At 37.9% G+C, this 22859-nt stretch overlaps 1 protein-coding gene across 1 annotated transcript in view; it reads left to right on the top strand.

The window, feature by feature from the left end:
• ADGRV1 (adhesion G protein-coupled receptor V1) overlaps window positions 1–22859 on the top strand; it is a 306160-nt gene that overhangs the window by 185140 nt on the left and 98161 nt on the right. Inside the window, exons 85-86 of the mRNA XM_086628926.1 lie at window positions 13162–13278; window positions 20189–20367. Coding sequence (XP_086485052.1) covers window positions 13162–13278; window positions 20189–20367 — 296 coding nt within the window. The remainder of the gene's footprint in view (window positions 1–13161; window positions 13279–20188; window positions 20368–22859) is intronic.

Genomic DNA, 22859 nt, shown 5'->3' with positions numbered 1-22859 from the left:
AGCAAACGACCTTTCTATTTCTGTCACCCTGAATAAAGCGACAGCCATTCTCAATGATTTGCTTTTGATGTTCCATAAATGTGTATCATAAATTTGAAGCTAGTAAGTGTGATAATAAATGCAAATATGATCAAAATGATGCCCAAAGCATGGAATATGTTGAAATATTTCATTCCCAGAGTCCCCTGGTAGTAGTTTACCAAACTAATGTTTCAAATTGTGAGTAATTAAGACAGAAACGTGCAAAAAGTAGCCAACAATGACAGTACAGAACTGTGTGCTCAAATTCTTCCAGCATTTGACAGGAGATCCTGACCATGAAACAGGAATTAGACCATATGAACCTACATAGCCCAGCCTTGAGCATGGCTGTCTAATTTACTAGATAAAGTACAGATGGTAGTTAGTTATTTTTTTAAATACAAAAATCTATGTCTACGTTACTTTTTTTGATAGAAATCCCTTTAATAACATCTGAGACTTCCCTTTAAAGAATTAAACCTAAATCCCTTTTTAATTTTAAAAATTTTGCCAAGTCTGGTTTTTGACTACTATTTGCAAGCCCACTTACTTTAGACACAGAAGTTTTTTGTGTTCTGTGTTCTCATTCTGCATAAGAAACTATGAGAAACTATTACAGAAAGCATTATATTATCTAGTGCTTACCAGAACCTCTAGTCACTAAATATCAAAATAGTGAAGTGGCATTACAGAGTAATTTTTCAGACTGGTTTCATATGCAGGTGCTCAATTGCAGAGTAAATATCAATTTATTTTAAATCATTTTGCATGAAGACAATTAGAACAACAGTTATTTTAGGAATAAGTTACTTTTTCTGCATTTCGTTTTCATGTGTTGGCAAAACCACAGAGGACAGATTCTAGCCAGATAAGGAGTTTCCATGTCTGAGTTTGAAAAAGCATTTCAGTCTGTACCCCTGAACAAAGTCTGTGGCAGCAGGATACAAATTCTAAATTCTATAAATGCTTGAACCATGCTCTAGAACTTATTTTACAATACTGTTTGTGTACTAAAAGTTGTACTTAATACCTAATCTATGTTATTGCTTTAGGTTAGTCACCGTTCTAAGATCCTTATCCTTTTGGCATATTTAATGCATTTTTCTTTGTTTGTCTGTTTTTAATCAAAGTTATTGCTCAGAGCACTAGTGGCCCAGTTCCTTCCCTTGTTTGTTTACAGATGAGGTGAGTCTGTACGGAACAGATAAACTATGACTACTAAACGATTATTTAATAATCTACGTCAGCTGGCATGCTTGTTATCGTTTTATTGTAGGTGTCTGAAAAGTCTTGTCTTCAAGTGGAATAGTCTTAAATCTTTACTGTTTGTTACAGCCTATGCTATTTACTAACTCACATTAAATATTGTGGGTTCAAAAGTCAATTCCATGAACATGACAAAATCCAAAAGTTTTGTTTTCTATTTTTGTTAGGGAGGGAAACTTTCTTCTTTTGCTCTGTAATTGTGAAGCCTGTGGCACAGAGAACGAAGCAGTTACGGATACTTATATCACAATATACTATACTGATCACTAAACTGATCATTCTCTAGGCCATGTTTTGACATTTAGAAGGAATCTGGATTGAAGAGTGCCATAACTATTTAAATAAGACCACAATTTCTTTAATATCATAGGTTACAAATAATAGTAGAAATAGGGAACTTACTTGTTAGTTGAAGAGTGCTTGGTTTGTGTTAAGTAAATTTCTCTTTATGTATTGAAAGCTTCTGGCAAAACTTGAACTGCTTCAATTATTCTTTCATACCACACCAAACTTCCATCTTAGAAGAGCTCTTGCAACCAATAAATGAAGGCAGATCCCATAGTCTTGTGAAGGTCTTGCTTTCTGTATGTAGACCTCCATTTTCTTTTGAGAGGGTAGAGAGCATGCACTCCACCAACAGAGGCACTGGTGAGAAGCATAACCATTTACCATCACCAGCCTTCTGCTAGAGGTTGTTTTTAGCGTACCTGCTGTTTCAGCTGCTTACGCAGACACTAAATCTGTAAACATGACTCAGATTATCGTTAACAGTTTAACTGGGAGGTCTTTGCTTGACCTAGTGCATTTTAACTGAAGAAGAAAAGGAAAAGCACCTCAAGATGATCTCCAGACCAGAATAAGGAGACTAATCTTTAGGCAGAGGTTTGCTACTGAAGCATGGTAAAGCCAGAAGACACTATGTGTCTGCAATTACATGTTGGCTATTTCTTTTTAAAGAAGATAGATAGTTATCCCTCACAGCTGGCTAGTGATATAGAGAAGCATAGGAGACCTCTGTTACCATACTTACAGTATTAAGCAAGAGGGCATCCTGATTGCATCCTGACCTCAATTTATGGTGGGTCTGCCCTACCCTGTGTTGTGATTCCTACAGGGGAAATCTCCTGGGGGCATGCAGGCTGAAAGAGAGCTGCAGATTACTCCAGCAAGCATCTGAACTCTGGGGAGTGATTTTCTCTTTCTCATCTTCAGGTTATTTCAAGAATAGAATTGAAAAAATAGAATAGTTCCAGTTGGAAGGGACCTACAACGACCATCTAGTCCAACTTCCTGGTCACTTCAGGGCTGGCCAATAGTTAAAGGATATTTTTAAGGGCATTGTACAAATGCCTCTTGAACACTGACAGGCTTGGGGCGTTGACCATGAGACATTAACCATTTCTAAGTATTTACATAAAGCTTCTAGAGTTAACAGATGTGTTTCCCTTGCAGTAGTTTTACTTACCCAACATCACATGTCACTGACCCTAGATAGAGTCCTAAATTCAGTTTAGTGGTAATAAATGGTCATGCTGTCAAATTTGTGCGCACTTATTGCAGGAAACGTACACCTGAACTTTAAGAAAAACTATATCCAGAATGGGAGGAAGTGAAATGTCATTTTATTAATAGTTTTACCCAACATATCCCCTAAGCATATATAAATCCAGTTTGAGAGGCTTCTAGAATCAATTAATCTGTCATGGCAGATTTTCTGCTTGGGATCTAATCTGAGTTTCTAGATAGAAAATAGTATAAGGCAGATCCTACCATAGAAAGTCAACATCTATCAGAAGACCTGGTTTTAGACCTGACAAATCACCATATTCAGACTGACCTGAGCTGTGTCTGGGTACTTGAAGCTGAGAAAAACTGTAGATATATTTCTGGTGGTTTTAAAAAGACCCTTTTTCAGCTTCTTGCTACATCATTATACCAAAAGTGTGTTTGTGAGGATCTCGCAGTGGGACTCAGGAGGTCAGGCTCATGTTCTGTAATGAGTAACAAAGCAATGTGCATCTTCATCCCAGATCTAAAAGGGGGTGATAACAGATCAAGTACTATGCCAGATACATTGTTCTGAATCTGTGTCTAAAACTAAATGGGAAGCTAAATTCTGCTGCATGGCCAGCTGCGAGCTGCTCTGGTACGGATGATGGTGCCTCACCCCTTCCTATCCTGTATCCTGCATGCCCCTTGCTCAAAGGAGTGAAAAAAAGTCCCTGAGCCTGAAAATGGGAAGTGAAGAGGGCAGGGACTGAACCCAGCATGAAACCAACTGGCATCCTGCTCAGCTGTGGGAAGGGAGTGAGTAACATATGATTACTGATGCCTAATCACCGCTTACAATGGTTGCCAGTTCTGCCTTTGCTTAATAAAGTGTAAACATCTTTACACAAAAGCACCATGGGTCAGCGTGTTGTAATATACCATCAGGATTTCAAATGATTTTATTTTAGTTAGCTGTTTGGCTTTTCTTAAAGTGCCAGTTTACAGTGATATATTGTCAACACACTTTAGGCAAATAATTCGTAAACACAAAAATTTCTCTACACAATGCGTGGAAATTATACAGTGAGACTTTGGAGCTGCTGTTCATAAGGCACTTAGTTTTTAATATATACGTTCACTGAGTTAATTGAAGCTAGAAATAAAGCTAAACTGACATGTTTTTCTTCTGGTGTGAGTTATAAAGCACCACTCTCTAAATTATGGTAATTACTGAAACAATTCAGTGACCAGTGAAGTCATTTAGCATTTGTGTAAATTTGCAAAGGAACTTTAACTGCTTATTTTAGCATCATTAATACAGAATAAATATGAAATGAAAAGTTAGTTATTGAACTTTTCCTTTGACCCAGTTAAACGCTGTGGTTTTAATCTTCAGGATTATATAACCTTTTCCTCTGTACTCTGAAACATGCTGTGTGTTGTATTGTTATGTTTTCCAAGAAGAGTAACTTAGAATTTTTGCGAGTGTCCAGAAATCTCTGCAATTTTTTTGTACATCATTTGTTGGTATTTTCGTCCTGGCATTTATTATTAGAACACAAAACACAAGAACACTTGGCTTATATCAGTGCTGTCCTGACCTACCAAGCGGTAACAAAAAGTATGATTCATGTGCACTATTATTAAGCAATGTCCCTGTGTTCAAGGAGGGAACCCCTTTTTTTACCCATATAAAGTAAATTCAAAGCAGAAGAGAGCAGTTCGGTGAGGACATGGGAGTTTTAATGTGTTTATTTTCCTATGTTATTGTTCATTGCAATTAAGTCCAACAAAAGGAACAGCACTCTAAATTATGCCTTTGATGCTGTTCCTTTTTTGAGATTGGGTTGGTATAATGACAGATAGCCTGCGGTTGGGCTCTTTGTTTTCTTTTCTTTTTTAATAGAGATGCATGTAAACAAGCTGTGTAAGGAAGACAATAATCTTCTCCTACGTCAAATAAATAAATAAATTTTGAATTATTAAAAGAATTAATTTGATAACTAAGAAGAAATTCACTTAATGCGAAGAGAAATGAAACGATCACTGTAAGGATCCGTTTCTGTAAGACATATATGAAGACTTATCTGTCTAGAAGAAGACACTGTCTGAAGCTTCCTGAGTTTGTACTGCGAAACTGGAATTTACAGAAGTTACAGAAATGTGACATGAGTATGCTGACATGCTCTTCACAGGCACACTCCGAAGTGTTCTAGGGGAGTTGGCCGCGGTGGGTTTCTGCTGGTGGGGAAGGATCTTTTTCTCAGCTCCAGGAGACAAAGATTCTTCCTGATGGAGTGAGAAACTGAAACTGTTCTGAGCCAGTAGATGTGGCGGCAGACTCCAGCCCTGCGCCCTCCTCCAGAGCCACACGTGTGGTGTTCTGCTGCTGGATGCTTTTACATCTCCTTGGCATAGCCTTCTCCACAGCTTTTCCTCTAGAGCTTAGCAAGGTGTTCTCTCTCTTTTTGCTCCACCCAGCACGACATGCTGGATTTTCAGCACATAGGAAAGATTATTACTCTCAGATTTGTTTCTTCACGTGAAAATATTTTTACAGTTCTTAAAGTTACAAATCAAGTTTTAATAATACTCAACTGCTTTATTATTTTACTTGTACCTTCTATTCTACGTATTAGTTCAGATTAACTCAACAATTGCAATATATGTGCAGAAAGTTTCTGTTTTCTAGTATTTCTGATGGAGTTATGTAGCTACTATTGCCTCAGATATGCTTAGGTCTTTGTAAAATAAATTTTTCAGTCTTTATTGCATTGTCGGGCTGAAAAATTGGGACAGAAGCTTAAGACATACTGGTTCATGTTGAGGAGAACATGGTAAGTCAATTACTTGTGGATTTCAACAGAAAACATTCCTGTCCTCCTCACTGGGTGTTGCATATTCTGTGACTGGGATATGCAATGTGATGTGATATGATTTGCCACAAAGAGCCAGAAAAGAATTCTCATTCAAATAAAAAAAATAGGAATATTCTTTCATCAAAGTATTCCAAATTCATCAATTTCACTTAATTTCTCTGGAAGAGTTCTGAAGGAATGTCACAATGTTAACCATTTTAATACAGTACTTTCCAAATAAGCTCAAAACGGTTGGTGGAAGATCAGATGCAGTCTTAAATCCAGAAGTACTTGAATGTGCTGATATTTTGGATGTCTGTTTGGAATCGTTGACCTTTAGCACTCGCAAAGAAACAAAATTTCAAAGCTACCTGTTTGGTAGAGTTTATGAAAATGCGCACTGTCCCGTTCACAGTGGATACCACTGCAAATGTGTGTAGTTCCTTGTGTGTTGGGGCTGGGCTGGGATGGAGGTAACCTTCCCCGTAGCAGCCATAGTGTTGTGCTTTGTACATTTATCTGGAATAGTGTTGGTAACATGCTGATGTTTTGGCTGCTGCTGAGCAGTGTTTACACAGCATCAAGGCTGCTCTCCAACATCCTCCCCATCGCTGCCCAAAGGCCAGTATAGACTGGGAGTGGGGTTGGGACCCCTGACCCCAACTGACCAAAGGGATATTTCATAACACACGATGTCATGCCCAGCAAAAAAAGCTAAGAGAAAGGAGGATATTTATATTTTTTTCAAACTCATTCACAGGTTTACCCATAGGTAAATTTTCCCATGCATAATCGTGGATTTAATCATACAGTGATCAAATAGTGTATTATGCTGTGAATAACATGAATTTTGTACATATGCTAATTGTCCAAAAACTGACTCAGTCCACTCCGGTCTGATGTACCCAATTCAGGTCATTAATCTTGTCACAGAATCACAGAATGGTTGATCTTGGAAGGGACTTCTGTAGGTCATCTTGTCCACACCCCTGCTCAAGCAGGGCTACTCAGAGCCAGTTGCCCAGCACTGTGTATAGACAGTTTTTTTAATATCTCCAAGAATGGAGATTCCACAACCTCTCTGGGCAACCTGTGCCAGTCCTTGGTCACCCTCGTAGTAAAAAAGTGTTTCTTGATGTTCAGAGAGAACCTCATGTGTTTCAGTTTGTGCCCATTGCCTTCGTCCTGTCACTGGGTGCTGTTCAAACCGCTGCCTGGCTCCATCCTCTTTGTACCCTCCCTGCATGTATTCATGTACATTAATAAGATCACCTCTGAGCCCCCTCTTCTCCAGGCTGAACAGTCCCACCTCTCTCAGCCTTTCCTTATAGGACAGATACTCCATCTCTTCATCATTTTCACATCCCTTTTCTGGATTCTCTCCAGTATGTCCATGTCTCTCTTTTATTGGGGAGCCCAGAAATGGACACATGACTCCAGATGTGGCCTCACTGGTGCTGAGCAGAGGGGAAGGATCATCTCCCTCAACCTGTTGGCAACATTCCTCCTAATACAGCCTAGGATGCCATTAGCCAAGGGCACATTGCTGGTACATGTTCACCTTGGTGTCCAGCAGAACCCCCAGAACCTTTTCTGCCAAGCTGCTGTCCAGCTGGGTAGCCCCCAGCATGTACTTGTACATGTGGTCATTCCTTCTCATGTGCAGGACTTTGCACTTCTCCTCATTGAACTTCATGAGGTTCCTGTCAGCCAGTTTCTTCTGCCTGTCTAGGTCCGTTTGGATGGCAGCATGACCCTCTGGTGTATCAGCGACTCCTCCTAGTTTGGTATCATCTGCAAATGTGCTGAAGGTACACTCTGCCTCATCATCCAGGTCATTAATGAAGATGTTAAGCAGGAATGGACCCAATATTGACCCCTGTGGTACACCACTAGTTGCTGACCTCCAACTAGACTTTGCACCACTTATCACCACTTTCTGAACCTGGCCATTCAGCCAGTTTTCAGCTCACCTCACTGTCTGCTTATCCAGCCCATAAATCAACAGCTCGTCTATGAGGATCTTATGGAGACAGTGCCAAAGGACTTACTGAATTCCAAGAGGACAATAATCACTACTCTCCTCTCATCTACCAAGCCAGTCACTTCATCATAGAAGTTTATCATTTTGATCAAGTGTGACTTCCCCTTGGTGAAGCCATACTGACTACTCCTAAAGATTTTCTCATCTTTCCTGTGCAAATGGTTTCCAGGATTAGTTGCTCCATCACCTTCCTATGGATGGAGGTGAGGCTGACCAACCTGTAGTTGCCTAGGTCTTCCTTCTTGCCATTCTGGAAGATGCAAGTACTTTCCTTCAGTATTTGGGAACTTCTCCTAGTCACCATGACTGGTGAAAGACTACCGAGAGTGGCCTCATGACAACATCTGCCAGCTCCCTCAGCACTTGTGGGTGCATCCTATCAGGCCCCATGGTCCAGTTTCTTTAAGTATTCTCAGACCTGATCCTCGTCCACCAAGGGTACATCCTTCTCGCCCCAACCTTACACTCTATTCTCTGGGACCTGGGATTCCTGAAGGCTGATCTTGTTAGAAAAGCCTGAGGCAAAGAAGACATTTAGTCCTTCCACCTTTTGGGTTTCAGCCAATCTACTCCACAGTTGGCTGTTGTTTACCTGGTTCGTATGGAATTGCTTCAGTCTTCAGGTCTTTCCTTTTTGTCTTTTATACAATATTCAAAAGGAAGCTCTCACTTAGATGCATTGTTTTCTCTGTAAGTTTCTGTAACAAGGACAAGTTTAGCTCTGCTAATTCTGAACTTAGATTTTTAACAAATTATTTTATGATTGGGAAGTTGATTGATTTCCTTACGTCATCTATAGCTGGCATCAATGAATGCATCATGTACATTTGGTTTGTCACATTATATAACAATAGTGTAATCTTGTGTGGAACTTTTGTCAAGTGTTTTTTAGTTACATAAACGAAGAGAAAGTAATGTAAAATTTCTGGTAAAAATTTGCAATGAGGCAGGAAAAATGTTAATTGTTAAACTAACAAAATTAAACTTTTCACATTTTCAGAGAAGATAGTGATGTTGAACATCACCATTGGGATAAAGCAAGATGGTGAATAGAGTTAGTAGCATGAGGTGAAGGTTATGGCCACTGAGGCAGAAGGAGAACCTGAAGGACAGGTGCATTCGCATCTTGGAACAAAAAGGTCCCCATTCCTAACTTTGAAAATGCGGAGCAGCAAATGCTCTTAACAAATCTTTCAATTCAAAGTGCTACTATGTGACTGGAAAATAATTTATTAAAAGAGGGAAGTGATCTTGGCAACAGCAGGCCCAGTAACTCAATCTCAGAAGGATGTAAAGGTTCAGAAAATGTTCTATCAAAGACATACAGAAAAATTAAGAGGTGAATAAGACTCTTGTGTGTTTGTACTTAGAACGTGCCAGACTAGTCGGATAGTTTTCTTTGATGAGATAAATGCAGTAAAATAGATAAGTCACATAATTAGTAAAATAATAATTGAGGAGGATTAGTCCAAGAACTTCAGTGTGGGAGGAAACACACTGATGGGAAAAGGCAGCTGTGAGAGAGGGGCAAATGAGAGAAGAGAGGTATTTCACTGATCCTAAAGGACCAGTTTGTGGAACAGAAAATAACGTGCCTGGGCAAAATGTGCTGATGGCAGAAAGTAGAGAAGCACTGACACTATGAAGTGGTAGTGGGGTAGAGTGTAGAAAGACATCAATAGCTGTGAAGACTGAAGTGTGAAGTACAGGGATATTTCCTAGAACAAGGTGAAAAGTCATTACCTGCAGGGTGATAGCAAAACTTCTACTCTGTGGCAAGAGGCAGTCAGTTGGAAGTGTTTAGATGGTAAATAGGGAGATAAGAAAACTGTTGGATGGGGATCTTGTGACTCCAGAAATTCCCCATCCAGCCCTAAGTATGTATTCTCACTGTGGGACCCGTATAGAGAGGGGTGATGAAATTGGTACACGAGCTGCAAAAGCTTTTGCACAAGGACAGGCTTTCACACGTGTAAGTATACATTTCTCAGCACGGTACCTAGGATTACTTGGAGAAACAAGATAAATAGATCCCAGCAGATGCTGTATTTGCAGAGCTAAACCGCGTTTGCTGTCCAGCCCAGCTCAGGCATCTCTTCGGAGTACTGCGCTGTGCAGTGGTCGGCTTGTTTGACCTTGAAAAATGAAGTCCAAGAGAGAATACTCCTGCTTTCCGTGAATTCATGAGAGTGCAAACCCCATGGAGGAGGAAATCCTGTTTAACGTGTGAGGCTTCCAACAGAAGAACAAATAGATATGAAATGACCATGAATAAGTGCAGGATGGAAACTAGGAGGCGGCTCTTAACTAGTAGGGCAGTGATGTTCTCTTCCAAACAGCCCACTGCTTGGAAACAGCAGTTCAAAAACACTCTTCTTCATACATATGGATCATGCAGTTTTGTAAATCGTCTGGTTTTATTCATGTATAGTTTTGTGCCGATGACTTAGGTCGAGAACCCAGGTGCTAATTTCCTTCAAATAATTGTTAGGTAATTGTCTTAGAGTTACGAAGGAATTGCAGTATCCTTTGATTAATTAACTGAGTAAATGAATGTCAGATGGGAATCCCATTAAAGCTCTTTTTGCTCTTTAACAGAAGTGTATCCATTTATTCTTTTATTTTTTAACTTTTATTTTTTCATTTTGTCAAAAGAAACGTTGTGAGTGATACTCTATCACTGTAATTTTGAATGTAGCACAGAACTGCTGCATGCAAATTAAAAAAATTCGCAGCCTGCTACTTGAGTGACGTAAGTCACTTATTGTCACTTAGTTAAATGGTCTTGGGTCAAGACTGATCACTTTGACAAGTGCCAGGAAGAAGCATTATGTTTTAATCTCTGCATAGAACCAAATAGCATGTTACAAAGATTGTTTGAAAAGGGGTATATAAAGTCATACGAGAGCTCTGAACAATTGGTATCAAAAGGAACAGATCCAATATTTTTTTTTTTAGTGTTCCAAGAGGGAACAACCTATTTCGATATATGGTACCTATTTCGCTTATTAAAGTAATAGGTTCATCATTACAAAAGATTGCCCACCACAGCTAAAAACTAAGCAAAGTACAGAAGACATGAGGCAGTTAGGTCTAAAGAACAATTTATTTGGAAGGTGCTTTTTTTTGTACATTTCCCTAACTGCCTCAGATATTATGGGCTGTCAATAGCCTGCACTCCATGTGCTTCTACTAAATTTCAGTGCACTGTGTTTTAAGCTGTAAGTGCCAAGGTAGCCAGCATTTCTCAGAACAGTGTAGATAAGCCAGTTTCTTCTCACAACATTTCAAAATATGGTCTATGATTTGATTTTTGTGTTATAATCCAATTCTTATTTATGTCCTCTACCCAAGAAGCAAGGTAATGATTACGTGAAAGTAATGTATAAACATCTCTTTACCTCTTTTACCTTTTTAACCTTCTTTTGTCTAAAAGACTGTAATGCCATTAGTTAGAATGAATCCTTAGCTGAGTGATTACTTCAGCCATATTGCTGTTTTACTTTTTCAGCAAGAGTCAGTATCCATGAAAGCTACACGTTTTTAGCAAAAATTTGGACTCTTTGCGTTGTCTTGCTTGAAAAACTGTTGACATTGAGATACTTCTCATTTTTAATCTACAAAAATGTACAAAAATTATTTTTTTCTTAAGGCATAGGAAAAAGTTAGAAATTATAGTTTCTTTGATTACAGTTGCAGAAAGCCAACATTCAGTCCAGAAGGTGCTAAAAACATGTTTCAAGGACTCGATCAGTCTGTTTTTGTGTTTTCATCCCTTCTTCATCTCTGTGTCTAGTCTAACAGTCTGTCCTTGACATATACACAAGCTTTCAGAGAACAAAAGGTGGTAAAGCCTCTCCACCCAGATCTGTGCCGTATTGCACTTGTTGTAAGTAGGAGCATTTGCTCAAGTTTTAGGAAGAGTCCTGCTGGTACTGTTTGAGCTAGCTGGTGCTATAGAGTTGTTTACATAAACATTTCTTGTGTTAGCCCTAAAGGAAAGCAGCTGTTGCACACATATTTCGATTGTGTTTAACCCACTCCAGACAATGGCTTTTTTTTAGCAGTGTCAGCATTTGGCAAGTAGCAGTCTATATTAAGCTGTGTATTAACCTCCTAATAACTGAGTGATTATGTGCCCACGGATAGACTCCAGCTCCCAGCAGAAGACTGATGAACCCTACATAAAATACTAGAAGTGCATTTTTTCCTTTAGATAATGAAATGCATCTCATAATGACTTTTAGTTCAGTTGTTGTCCAGCTGCACATTCATATTCTTCCATTTCATGCTTAGATAACGTTGTCTATCTGTCAGTAAATAGAACCTGCCTTCATAAATATTTTTATTGTAAAGAGAGTGCAAAAGATCTATCCAATACCATACATATATTTTTACTGTAAATATGATGTCCAGGTATAAGCCAAATCACTTGATATACTTTAACTTCCTTCCCTACCCCATCTCCTGATGATAAATATGTAAATATATACATAATATATAACTCTTTATATATATATTACATATATAAAATCAGTCTGCACAGTCCACGAATTGCTATTACTAACAAGTCAATGGGCTGTTGGTCAAAATGTAGTATTCCTTCTAAAGGAAAGGAAAAATGATCAGTTACTGCAGGCATTCAGTAGGTAAATTGAGCCTTTCTTTATGTGAACACTTTAATTCTTTAATGAAGTCTGCTTGTAGAACTATTTCCTCTGTAAAGAATTTTACAGAAGACAGCTAAAAGTTTCAGAGTTTTGTTTTAATTTTAAGAGCTATATCGAAATTGTTTAGCAGTGGTCATTGCAGTCAGAGGTGGAATACCTTTGTTCTTTAGACAATGTATTGGCTACTCACCTGGCCAACATCTCGTCCTTTGACATTTGCATGTCTGTGGAAAATATTACTTATATCTGCCTTGTGGGGGTGAAATCCTGGTCTGCTCTTAGGCAACAGAAGAAATGTCTATTCTTTTTTGTCCAGCACTGCTATCTGATGTGATGGGATGTAATACTGCTACATGTCTGACAGTCTGAAGATGGTAAATGCGTCTTGAGTTTGTTTATTTACTTAATAAAATTTCTGGCTGCACTGAAATCAGAAGATAATGTCTCTTTTTATTTCACAGAGGAAAATCTCCACCCTCAGTTACAAAACTGGTATCTAATGTTGCATAGCAATTAGTCTGGTGAACAATATTAAACAATAAATATTAAATCTTTCTATAGTCTTTTTAGATATGGATATAATGGATATTAGATCGCCTGCAAAAAGTTTAATGTCAGTTTTGTGGCTGACAGTGTTAAAGAATCACTTCTTTTGAGGGAATATTACGTATTCAAGGTTTCTCTCCTGAGTCCTTGGAATGGTAACGGAGTGTGTTTTACTTCCAAACGGAAGATTTTTTTTCCCCTCTTTATTATTATTAAATTAATTTTATTTAATTCCAATATGTATGTATTCATTTTTTCCCTGCAGATTTCATTTCTGGCCTCTGCTTACATGAGCCAACATCTCTCAGAGGAAAGCTGCTCTGCCCTTGCATCTGTTACCCATTACCTTTACCTCTGCCAGTTCAGCTGGATGCTTATTCAGGTTGGTCTCAGTCTTCTTCACCCTTTCCCTAAAACCTCTGTAAAAGTAACTGGCACTTAGACTGCATTTCTATTATATTTTTGTATATGTATTTCTGCAATTCAATGCTACTAGAGAGGCAAAACATTAGATGATTTTTATTACACCTAGACCATTAGAGCTCCAAGAGTATTTGAACCCTATAAAGACTTTTTCCACTAATATCAATTACAACTGTGTAAGAATTTCCACATCTCACTTCATTCTATAGAAGTGACTTCTGAAAACACTGCAGAACTATTTTTGTCAGAATTAATAGCTTTTCTAAGCATTTCTTAGTATTTTGAAATAGTCTCTTAAAGGTGAAATGCAAATGTAAACTACTTCGGTATTTTAGACATCAGACTTGAACAATATGACAAACCTTCAAAAGTTTTCATTAAAATAAAGAGTATATATATTCATAAATACTACTAGAATTTTGACACATAGAACAGTGAATGGTGTAAAAAACAGTTGAAATAAAGTGGCAGACAACAAGCAAATTTTTTACAGAAAAGTATCAGTTGTAAGTCAAAATAACAAGCTGTGAGGTCATTTGGAAAATGCATTACAACGCCTTCGTCTAGTAATGTGTATTTAGCACTGGTGCATGAGTTATACCATTTATTTGTCTGTTATTTTAATAGGACATGTCCTTAGCACAGCTGTTCTAGCATACAGCTTTATACATGCAGCTCCGTACACCACCGTACAAATCCTCTAACGTGCAGGTTGTCAGACTAAACCAGGAATTGCAAATTAGGCTGTATCTAAGTACAAATTTTTCTCCCAGTGACAATCATGTGGTATCTGGCATTTTCATGGGATTATGTCAGCCTCACATTCCCTGAGAAGCTTCATAGCCTCTCTAACTATTCCACTGCGCTTGTTGGTCTTAGCAAGCTGTGAGTAGATGGTCTGTCACGTACACTGCTGCTGCAACTGCTTGTAAAAATGGAGAAGAGAGATCTAAACTGCTCTGTCTCCAGTGATACTAAAACTCTTTTCATCCTTGTTGTTTTTCCTGAATTTATACAGTTAGCAAGATTAAATATTATCTGCAGTGGATGTTATACTTTCTACTCTCTCAATATAGACATCTTTCCGCTGTACTTCTTGTTCGCATAGCTTGGCTTATGACTTTCTCTTCAGTTAACTAACCTAAATTATTTTATCACCTATATATCTTATTCTTCTTCACAGCTACTCATTCACTTCATTCATAAGTCACTTCAGATCTCTGGAACATTTACTATTTTGGATGAATTAATGTTTTTAAATTACCATTTTACTGGAATATCTCATGTTTTGACTGCTCGGTGTTTGATAGTGTTTCATCTTCCCACTCTATGCGTTGTTACATTACGTTAAGTTGCAAGAGGATTCACTTTTCCAACACTTGCTCTTCCAGGGATTGTTTCACTTAGAGTGAAAAAAAAAAAAAAATGGGTGTGACTATTAACAGTTGGTCATTTTTATGGCTGTAGTTAAAATCCGATGTGATTTTTGTTGAAGCAGACTTTGGCCAGGTCCTAAGAACTTGCATGTGCCATTGCATTTAGTGGGATCTCAGGCTTCTGTTAGTCTTGAAGGCTCTTCATGCAAATCTGAGGGGCCAAAGGTGCGTAAGAGATCAACCCAGCCCTCAGCTGCAATTTACTCCTCTGGACTGACGATAGGTCCTGAATGGGTATTTCTCGTTGCAGAGTGAGGAAGCAGTGCCAGGGCACTAAAGGAGTGCTGGGGACATCTCTGTGCTTCAGTTGGTCTCCATGACAATATTAGCCAAGCATGTAGATCCAAGGGAAAACCAGACTGATTTTGGAAGTCTAAATGCTACTACTATCTACATGGCAGATTTAAATGCCTGCAAAATGAATGTTCGTATTTCTTGGGATGATATACTTAGTACACATGACTTGATTTGGAAGGCAGAGTTAATAATGTATTTAAACTTAAATAGGACTTAAATACTTCTGTCTGGAAAATGGCAAAAATATGCCAGCAGATTCTGTATTGCTCACGCAGTCACTCTGCTCTCTGTGAGGCTGTATAGTGTAGTGTGTTTGCTTGATCACTGGCTCCTTTTATACAAATCAGCTAGTGTCGGTCTTGGTCACTGCACAGAAGTGGGTGAATGTGATAATCAAGTGCAAGCAGCTTGCAAATAGGTGCAGATATGTGGAACTGAAACATCCAGAAAATCCAGACAATTTTAAATGATCAAAAGGTGATGGAGCAAGCTTTCCAGGCAAGTCTCTAGGAAAAACACTGATTTGACAGTACAGGTGGACTTATACAAATTCAATTCTATAGTCCAGATCAAAGATCTTCACTTTCTAGACTCTAGGGCAACTTCCTTACCTTTTTGTCCTAATGTTTCCATCTTCTCCAGGGGCTGGAGCACCTCTGCTACGAGGACAGGTTGTGGGAGCTGGGATTGTTCAGCCTTGAAAAGAGAAGACTTCGGGGGGACCTAATAGCTGCCTTCCAATACCTGAAGGGAACTTACAGGAAGGCTGGGGAGGGACTTTTTACAAGAGTGTCCACTGATAGGACAAGGGGAAATGGGTTTAAGTTGAAGGAGAACAAATTTAGATTAGATCTTAGGAAGAAATTCTTCAGTACGAGGGTGGTAAGACTTTGGAATAAATTGCCCAGAGAAGTTGTGGATGCCCCCTCCCTGGAGGTGTTCAAGGCCAGGTTGGACAGAGCCTTGAGTAGCCTGGTCTAGTTGAGAGGTGTCCCTGCCCATGACAGGGAGGTTGGATTAGATTATCTCTAAGGTCCCTTCCATCCTATGCCATTCTATAATTCTATGATTCTATGATTCTCCATATTGCTAGGAATAGTAATTACATTTAGCATTTTATCATATTTTAATAGTGGTTACCACAGCAAAATATACAGCTTCGTATTCTGATTCTTTTTCCATTTTCAGCTACTTGTATTTATAGGCTTACATTCAATGTCAGTATTTGTTCTACTACCCGTAGCTACTACCCACACATTGACTGAAATGCAGGAATGAAAAGGACCTCAGAGGTCATCTGGTCCATTTGTAGAGACAGAACAAAGGCTGCATCGAATCCTCCGTGCTTGTCTGATTTTTCCTATGCCTTTGTGTTGCGTTGTCTTGTTTCTTGGCTTTTATAGGGAGGTTTTGTAAGTTGCAGAATGAGGACAACATTACTCAGTCTTTTAAGGACGAGGCTTTCTCAGCTGCAGAAGGAAAGAAGTAAGCAAGGTGAAAATGACTCTTTGTGCCAACAGAGTGAGCTTAGCCTGAAATATTTGCCTTATTCTAATGTCTGAAATTCAGAAATCTTCATCCTGACAAATGTCCCCTCATTTAAATGTATGTTGCTACAGCATATGCCTGTATTTTCAAATGCAGTCTGTGCTTTTATCTTAGGAGCACACACTGTGGATGCCTTTTTTATTCTTTTGTTCTTCCAATGACAAATCTGTATATGACAACCATTTATTTGAAAAAAAAAAAAAAATTTCTTCTTTTAGTATTTTCTGACTTATTACCAAAAAAAGTTATAAAAAAAAAGGTTATAAGCTTTCTTTTGAGGGAAATAATTAAAACCATGTAGTTCTCAATTGCCAGTTCTGGCAATTATAAAATTATAGGAAAAGGTGGACTCTCTAATTTTTTGAGCCATTGCTACAGTGGAGTAAATCAACAGCAAAAGTCGCGGTTCAATAAGCAAACCAGAGTGAATGTCGTGAGCATGCTGTCACCCATAACTGAATCCTCCTTCTTTGTGGATTTAATGACACCTTAAATTTTCTACAAATTTATCGCAGACTTCTAAGACAAGTACTTATCTTACAATAAGTTTAATGCTTATTTTTAAGAATGATTTATGGACTGCTTAACGGCTTTGAAAAAGAAATTATACGAAAGCATGCAACCATTCTGTAAATGAAAGCTGTGGCCATTCCCAAGAAAGAAGGAAAAAGGGAAATAGAAGTTTTCCCACTGAGTCGGGAAAGACTTTATTTAAAATATTTTGCAGCTAATATTTACCAGGTATCCACAGATTACCACTAAAGATAAACTAGTGAATAAATTAAGAAATAAAGAAAAAAATACCCCAGTTTGGGCAAGGCAATTTCAATTAATGCCTCATTCTAAAAGAAAACAGCTTCACTGAAGTTAGCATTATCTCATTAGAATGGTATTTGAATTTGCAATTGTTTTGCATTCTACATCAGGACAATCACAGCTCATACATTTGTCCTCCACCTGAGCAGTTAGGAAATGGACTGTATGTTTTATTTTTTGTATAACTGGTTATTGTTGCACCATGGCAACAGGAAAGGATTTGCTAAAATTAGCTCCACTGTTTGTATGTCATTGATTACATTTTGGAGCATCAAAAGGGGTTGAAGACAAGAACTTATAATTATGTCACTGTGCAGGAAACGATGAACTATCCAACCCCCCTTCCATCTTTGCAGCAGCACTGGTGTTAAAGTGTTCTTCTATGATAAATGAGGTGAGATAGGTAAATATGGTTAACAAACACAGAGCAAGGACATGAGGTGCAATTTCTTAGAAAGCAATCTCTGCTGGATGACTGAGAACGATGTTCACCAGATTGTCAGAATTAGTAGAACCAACAATCCCTGAGCGTAATGGCATAAATCAGTTCAAGGATTTTTGCTGTCTGGAAACGCTCGCAATGAAGCAGAGCCTAGTCAGGGCTACAGGAGCATGTAGCTTGAAGAGTGTTTATTGGCAGAAGGTGACAAACGGAAACTTGAACGGGTTCTCAATCCCATGCAATGGTTTTTCTGTGTTCTTTCAAGCTACACAACAGTTACAATTGTATGGTAGGATTTTCCTGTGTTCTTTTAAGGAAGACAAACTTTGCCTTTGTTCACATAGCACCAATCACCAAATGAAAATAGTAAATGCCATGATAATTACTATATAATTAATATAACTACATACACTGGACATGTTTATAAAATGTCATTTTCTAAGGAAGCATTTAAAATGCCTACTAAACTAATAATTTTTTAGAAAACAAGTCGTTAGCATATGCAACGTGCTTTATGATTCATAATAGAAAGTATTATATATATTCAGGCGATAGCAATCACAGGGAAAAAAAAACTATAATGATAATTAACTGGTAAGACTTACATAAGGAATCCATAAACCACTGATTAAGTACTTGATTGTGAATTTTCAGTCTACCTGAACAACCTGGTAGACAAACTTTCGGTTGTGGGGAATCTGCAAAATTTCAAACAACAAATAATCACTTTGTAATTGAATTGTCACTGTATATGGGTTTTACCTATCCCTACAATAGACAGCTGCAAATTAAACTTATAAATCAACATTTTTGTATGATAACTCTGTCTAGACAATGGAGAGAGACAGACATCTCCAGGCACCCATTGATTTCAAGACAGGCTAGAGGCGCAAGCTTGAATTAGATACCCTCTAGACAGAAAAAGAGAAAATTAATCCTTCATTCACTCCATATAAAAGGCAAAAAATACTTATATAATGTGCAGAGCTATAGCTGGTATAATATGTTTGAAGTAGAGGAGTAAAGAAATGTTTTGCAAAACTAATTCTTATTATGGATAGTTTAGGTGTTTATTAGAAAGTAGTAACATATGCAGATGTGTGTAACAAAATGCTTAGCACATTTTAAAGCATTTCTACTATTAACTTCTTAAAGAAAATGCAAAGATCCAAGCAAAACTTTCAGTATTTTGTTTTACTTTACACGTACTACCAGTTATTTCAAGAGATTTTCACTATGCCATGTCTTCATTTTGATTCATAAATGTTTTTAAGTTCTTAGTTACACTGTCTGATGATGAGTTGATCGTAAGAAGACACAGATCGTTGCAGAGACACATGTGAATTTACATTCATGTATTTGCATTTTTTTTTTTTTCAAACTCTTGTACAAATATCACACAGAATTACAAAAACATTGAAGTTGCAGGGCATCTTGAGACTATGTGGTCCAATACCCTGGCTCAAGCAGAGTCAGCTAAGGCAGGTTGCCCAGGACCATGTTCAGTTCAGTTTTGATTATTGCTACAAAAAGAGACTCCACACCTCTCTGGACAGCTTGGCCCAGTGTTTGACTATCCCCACAGTAGAAAGTCTTTTTCTTGTGTTCAGATGGAATTTAATGTATATTATTTTGTGACCATTGCCTCTTGTCCTGCCATTGAGCACCACTGAGGAGAGTCTGGGTCTCCATCAGGTGTTTATATACATGGATGAAATCCCCCTGAGCATCCTCTTCTCTGGGCTGAACAGATCCAGCTCTTTCAGCTGCTCCTCATAGGAAAGATACTCCAGTCTATTAATCATCTTCATGGCCCTTTGCTGTACTTGCTCCATGTCTTTGTTGTACTGGTGAGCCCAGAACTGGACCACAGTCAGAACTATTGAAGGAGGTTAGTGCATCTCCTACAAGAAGATGCCTAATGCTGAAAAACAGTATAAAAAGATCAAATACAGGTCAGATTTAGCAATATTATATGTCAGTCTTTTCTGTGAAGGTATGGAAATACAAGAAGAAAGCTACTTTTGCATCACAAAGCTATTTTTGCACTGCAAAAGTAGTGTTTTCTACTAAACAGACTGTTCCTTCCTCTCTCATAGTCTAATTCCAAATCCAACAGTGACATAAATAAGCATACTTCTTTTATAATCAGTCTCTTTTGATTACTTAAGAGAAGAAAATGAGAAGAAAAGTTTATGTTAAAAAATGGTCATGTATACATATATGCTGGGACTGAAATGTTCTGCGTTATGACTTTCAGACTGATTTGGTTTTCGGAATAGCTAATCATCCACCAAGTCTACTGATTAATATTCTACATTATTCTTCAGGCTGTTAATTTCTGGTACGTCCTGGTGATGAATGATGAACACACAGAGCGGCGCTATCTGCTTTACTTCCTTTTGAGTTGGGGGTTTCCAGCTTTTGTTGTGATCCTGCTTTTAATTATCCTGAGAGGAATCTATCATCACAGCACAGCGCAGATTTATGGCCTCGTCTACAGTGATCTGTAAGTTTTCCTTTAAAAAAAGATAAGCTTGTTATTGTACTCTCTGTATTGTTTTATATTTAATTTGCTTGCACGTAGGGAAGGGGATATGCATACTGCCAAATGCAGTAAGGGGCAGGGGGAATTCCTCATTTGGTGGAGAAGAAGCAAGTATGTCACCCATGTGCAATGCAGCACTTCCCATGCAGTTGGGCTTTGCTCTAGTTTCTCCACAGTTCCATCCTGGGCTGAGCGTTGGCAGAGCCAGCTCAGGCATGTCTGCTTTGTGGGTAAATTATTTATTGTTTTCTGAGGCTGTGCAACTCCAGGGTAAAGGACAGAAATAGCTACTGCTGCAGAATTGAGCAGAAGAGCATGTTTTTCTTCTGTTTCATTTCTGTGTTTAAAAAATACCACCACCAAACCAATCCTTAAACCCTCATCTCTTAGATTATTAAATATATTCTCTGCTAAACAATGTTACTACATTAAAATGTCAAATATATTTCCTGAAGTGTTTCTCTTGGAATATTGAATATGTTATATTCCAAACTGTTCCAAATTTGAGCGTTGCTGTAATGCCAATAATTAACACAGTCCTTTCAAAGTTATATATAACCTCAGAAAACTGTCCTAATTAAAACAGTACATCTTCATAGAACTTGAGACATTTAAGTGGAAAGATACATAAATACTTTTGTTCTCCTCCTCTGCCTCTTTTACTCCGAACTCTTTTTTGGCAAAGCTAATCTATGATAATAGCTATTCTAGGATATGAGGCCATCGTGTTTATTCACTTTGTGTCATAATTACATGCTTTGGGCCCAGGACAGAGTAAACACACAGCTTCTTTTTAAAATAATATAAGAGCATACAAATTCTTTTTATGAAAACTTCTTATGAGGTTGCTTGCAGAGTAGACCCAAAACACAAGAATATCCATCTGTCTTCCTTAAAAGATACAGTGTACATCGTTCCATTAAAATTGAACAAAATTCAGTGCAATTTTTTTTTTGTCCTACAAAGGGAATTGCTGTGAGAAGTAGGTACTGGAATTCAGTATCTGTATATGTGAGTATATGCATATACATATACATATGCAATTACAAATATTACTTGTGTGTGTGTATATATATACATATATACACACACATGTGTACAGTGCATGATAAGCATGGATACTTGATTTAGATCTAAATGAGCTGCATTGGGTACTGGAAGCTATCTAACTGTGTTAGCCAAGGTTTACTTCCACATTACCAGACACCATCTCTCAACTCAGAAAAGTATCTGAGATCCACAACATCAGGCCATTTCTAATATTCATGCTCCATCAGGGAGCGCTGTGCAGCTCTGTACCATTCCATACACATAGACATTTCTTTGCAGAACACGGAGAACAGGAGCATTGTGTTTTTCTTCATGGTAAAATGCTTTTCTGTGCATAGTAAACACAAGAAATATATGTAGCATAATCAAGTCTTCTGATTGCAATCAGACTGGGCTGATGGTATTGTTAAGCAGCAAACTACGGTTTCAAAGTTGTTTTCTTTCAGTGTCCATGTCTCATTCTTTCAAAAACAAGTAAAAATCTCTAAGTTCTGATAAAATTATTAAGTAGAGGAAAATTACTCAGTCTAGCTCATTTGTCTGAATCAAATACAAAACTTTTCCAGCATCTTATTAAAGTGGGCAAATGCCATAAATCATCCCAAGCTTAGTGAGTGTACAGCTGATTCCAGCTCAGTCAATGTGAACCCTACAAGGATTTTCATAATTAGCATCGATACTAATTCCTAATTTGAAGAGCACTTTAGAAGTTGCTCTTAATTATACAAAAAGGACTTTCAAAGCCAGAATGTAGGAAATAGGACAGATTGAACTACATCACTTGGTTTGTTTTCTCCAAACCAGGATGAAGTAGTGGAAAAAGTAAGGAGATTTCCAAAGTCAAGGTCATTACATACAAACTTCAGAATCAGCCTCAGAAGTAGTTTGAGAACAATGGTGTGCTGCTAAGCAGCTAGTTTCATGTGAGAGCTGGAAGACTGGTTGAAGTAATAAAGGCAGTGAAGCCTGTTATCTTAGCTCTCTTCTAAGTGATCACTCCTTCAGGCAACTCATTTTTGCATTACTGTGGTGTCTGACTAAGTGTTTTGTTCCTAACCAGAATGCCATGGGCACGATTAGTAGCCAACAGGATGGCTATGCAAAAGAACTTAATTTCATACTTGTACTGAACAAAAAAACATTTGAGCTGTGTTGGATTTTGTGCTTCAAAAGAAGTTTTATGATAGGGTCTTCCTTCAGATACAAAAAATTCTACACATGCATATATTTTGTACAATAACTCCCATGACATGTTACAGTTTAAAATTAACAGGCTGCTATAGTGATAACAGTAGTATACATATTGGTGATTATTTTCATAATTAGCAGAGTTTATGTATGGCGTGAACAATGCACTCTGGCATTATGTGATTTTTTTTTTTCTTTTATGATACTGGTAAATT

This window comes from Tauraco erythrolophus, chromosome Z (assembly GCF_009769465.1).
Source record: "Tauraco erythrolophus isolate bTauEry1 chromosome Z, bTauEry1.pri, whole genome shotgun sequence".
Taxonomy (NCBI): domain Eukaryota; kingdom Metazoa; phylum Chordata; class Aves; order Musophagiformes; family Musophagidae; genus Tauraco; species Tauraco erythrolophus.
This window is presented reverse-complemented; position numbering and strand designations above follow the sequence as displayed.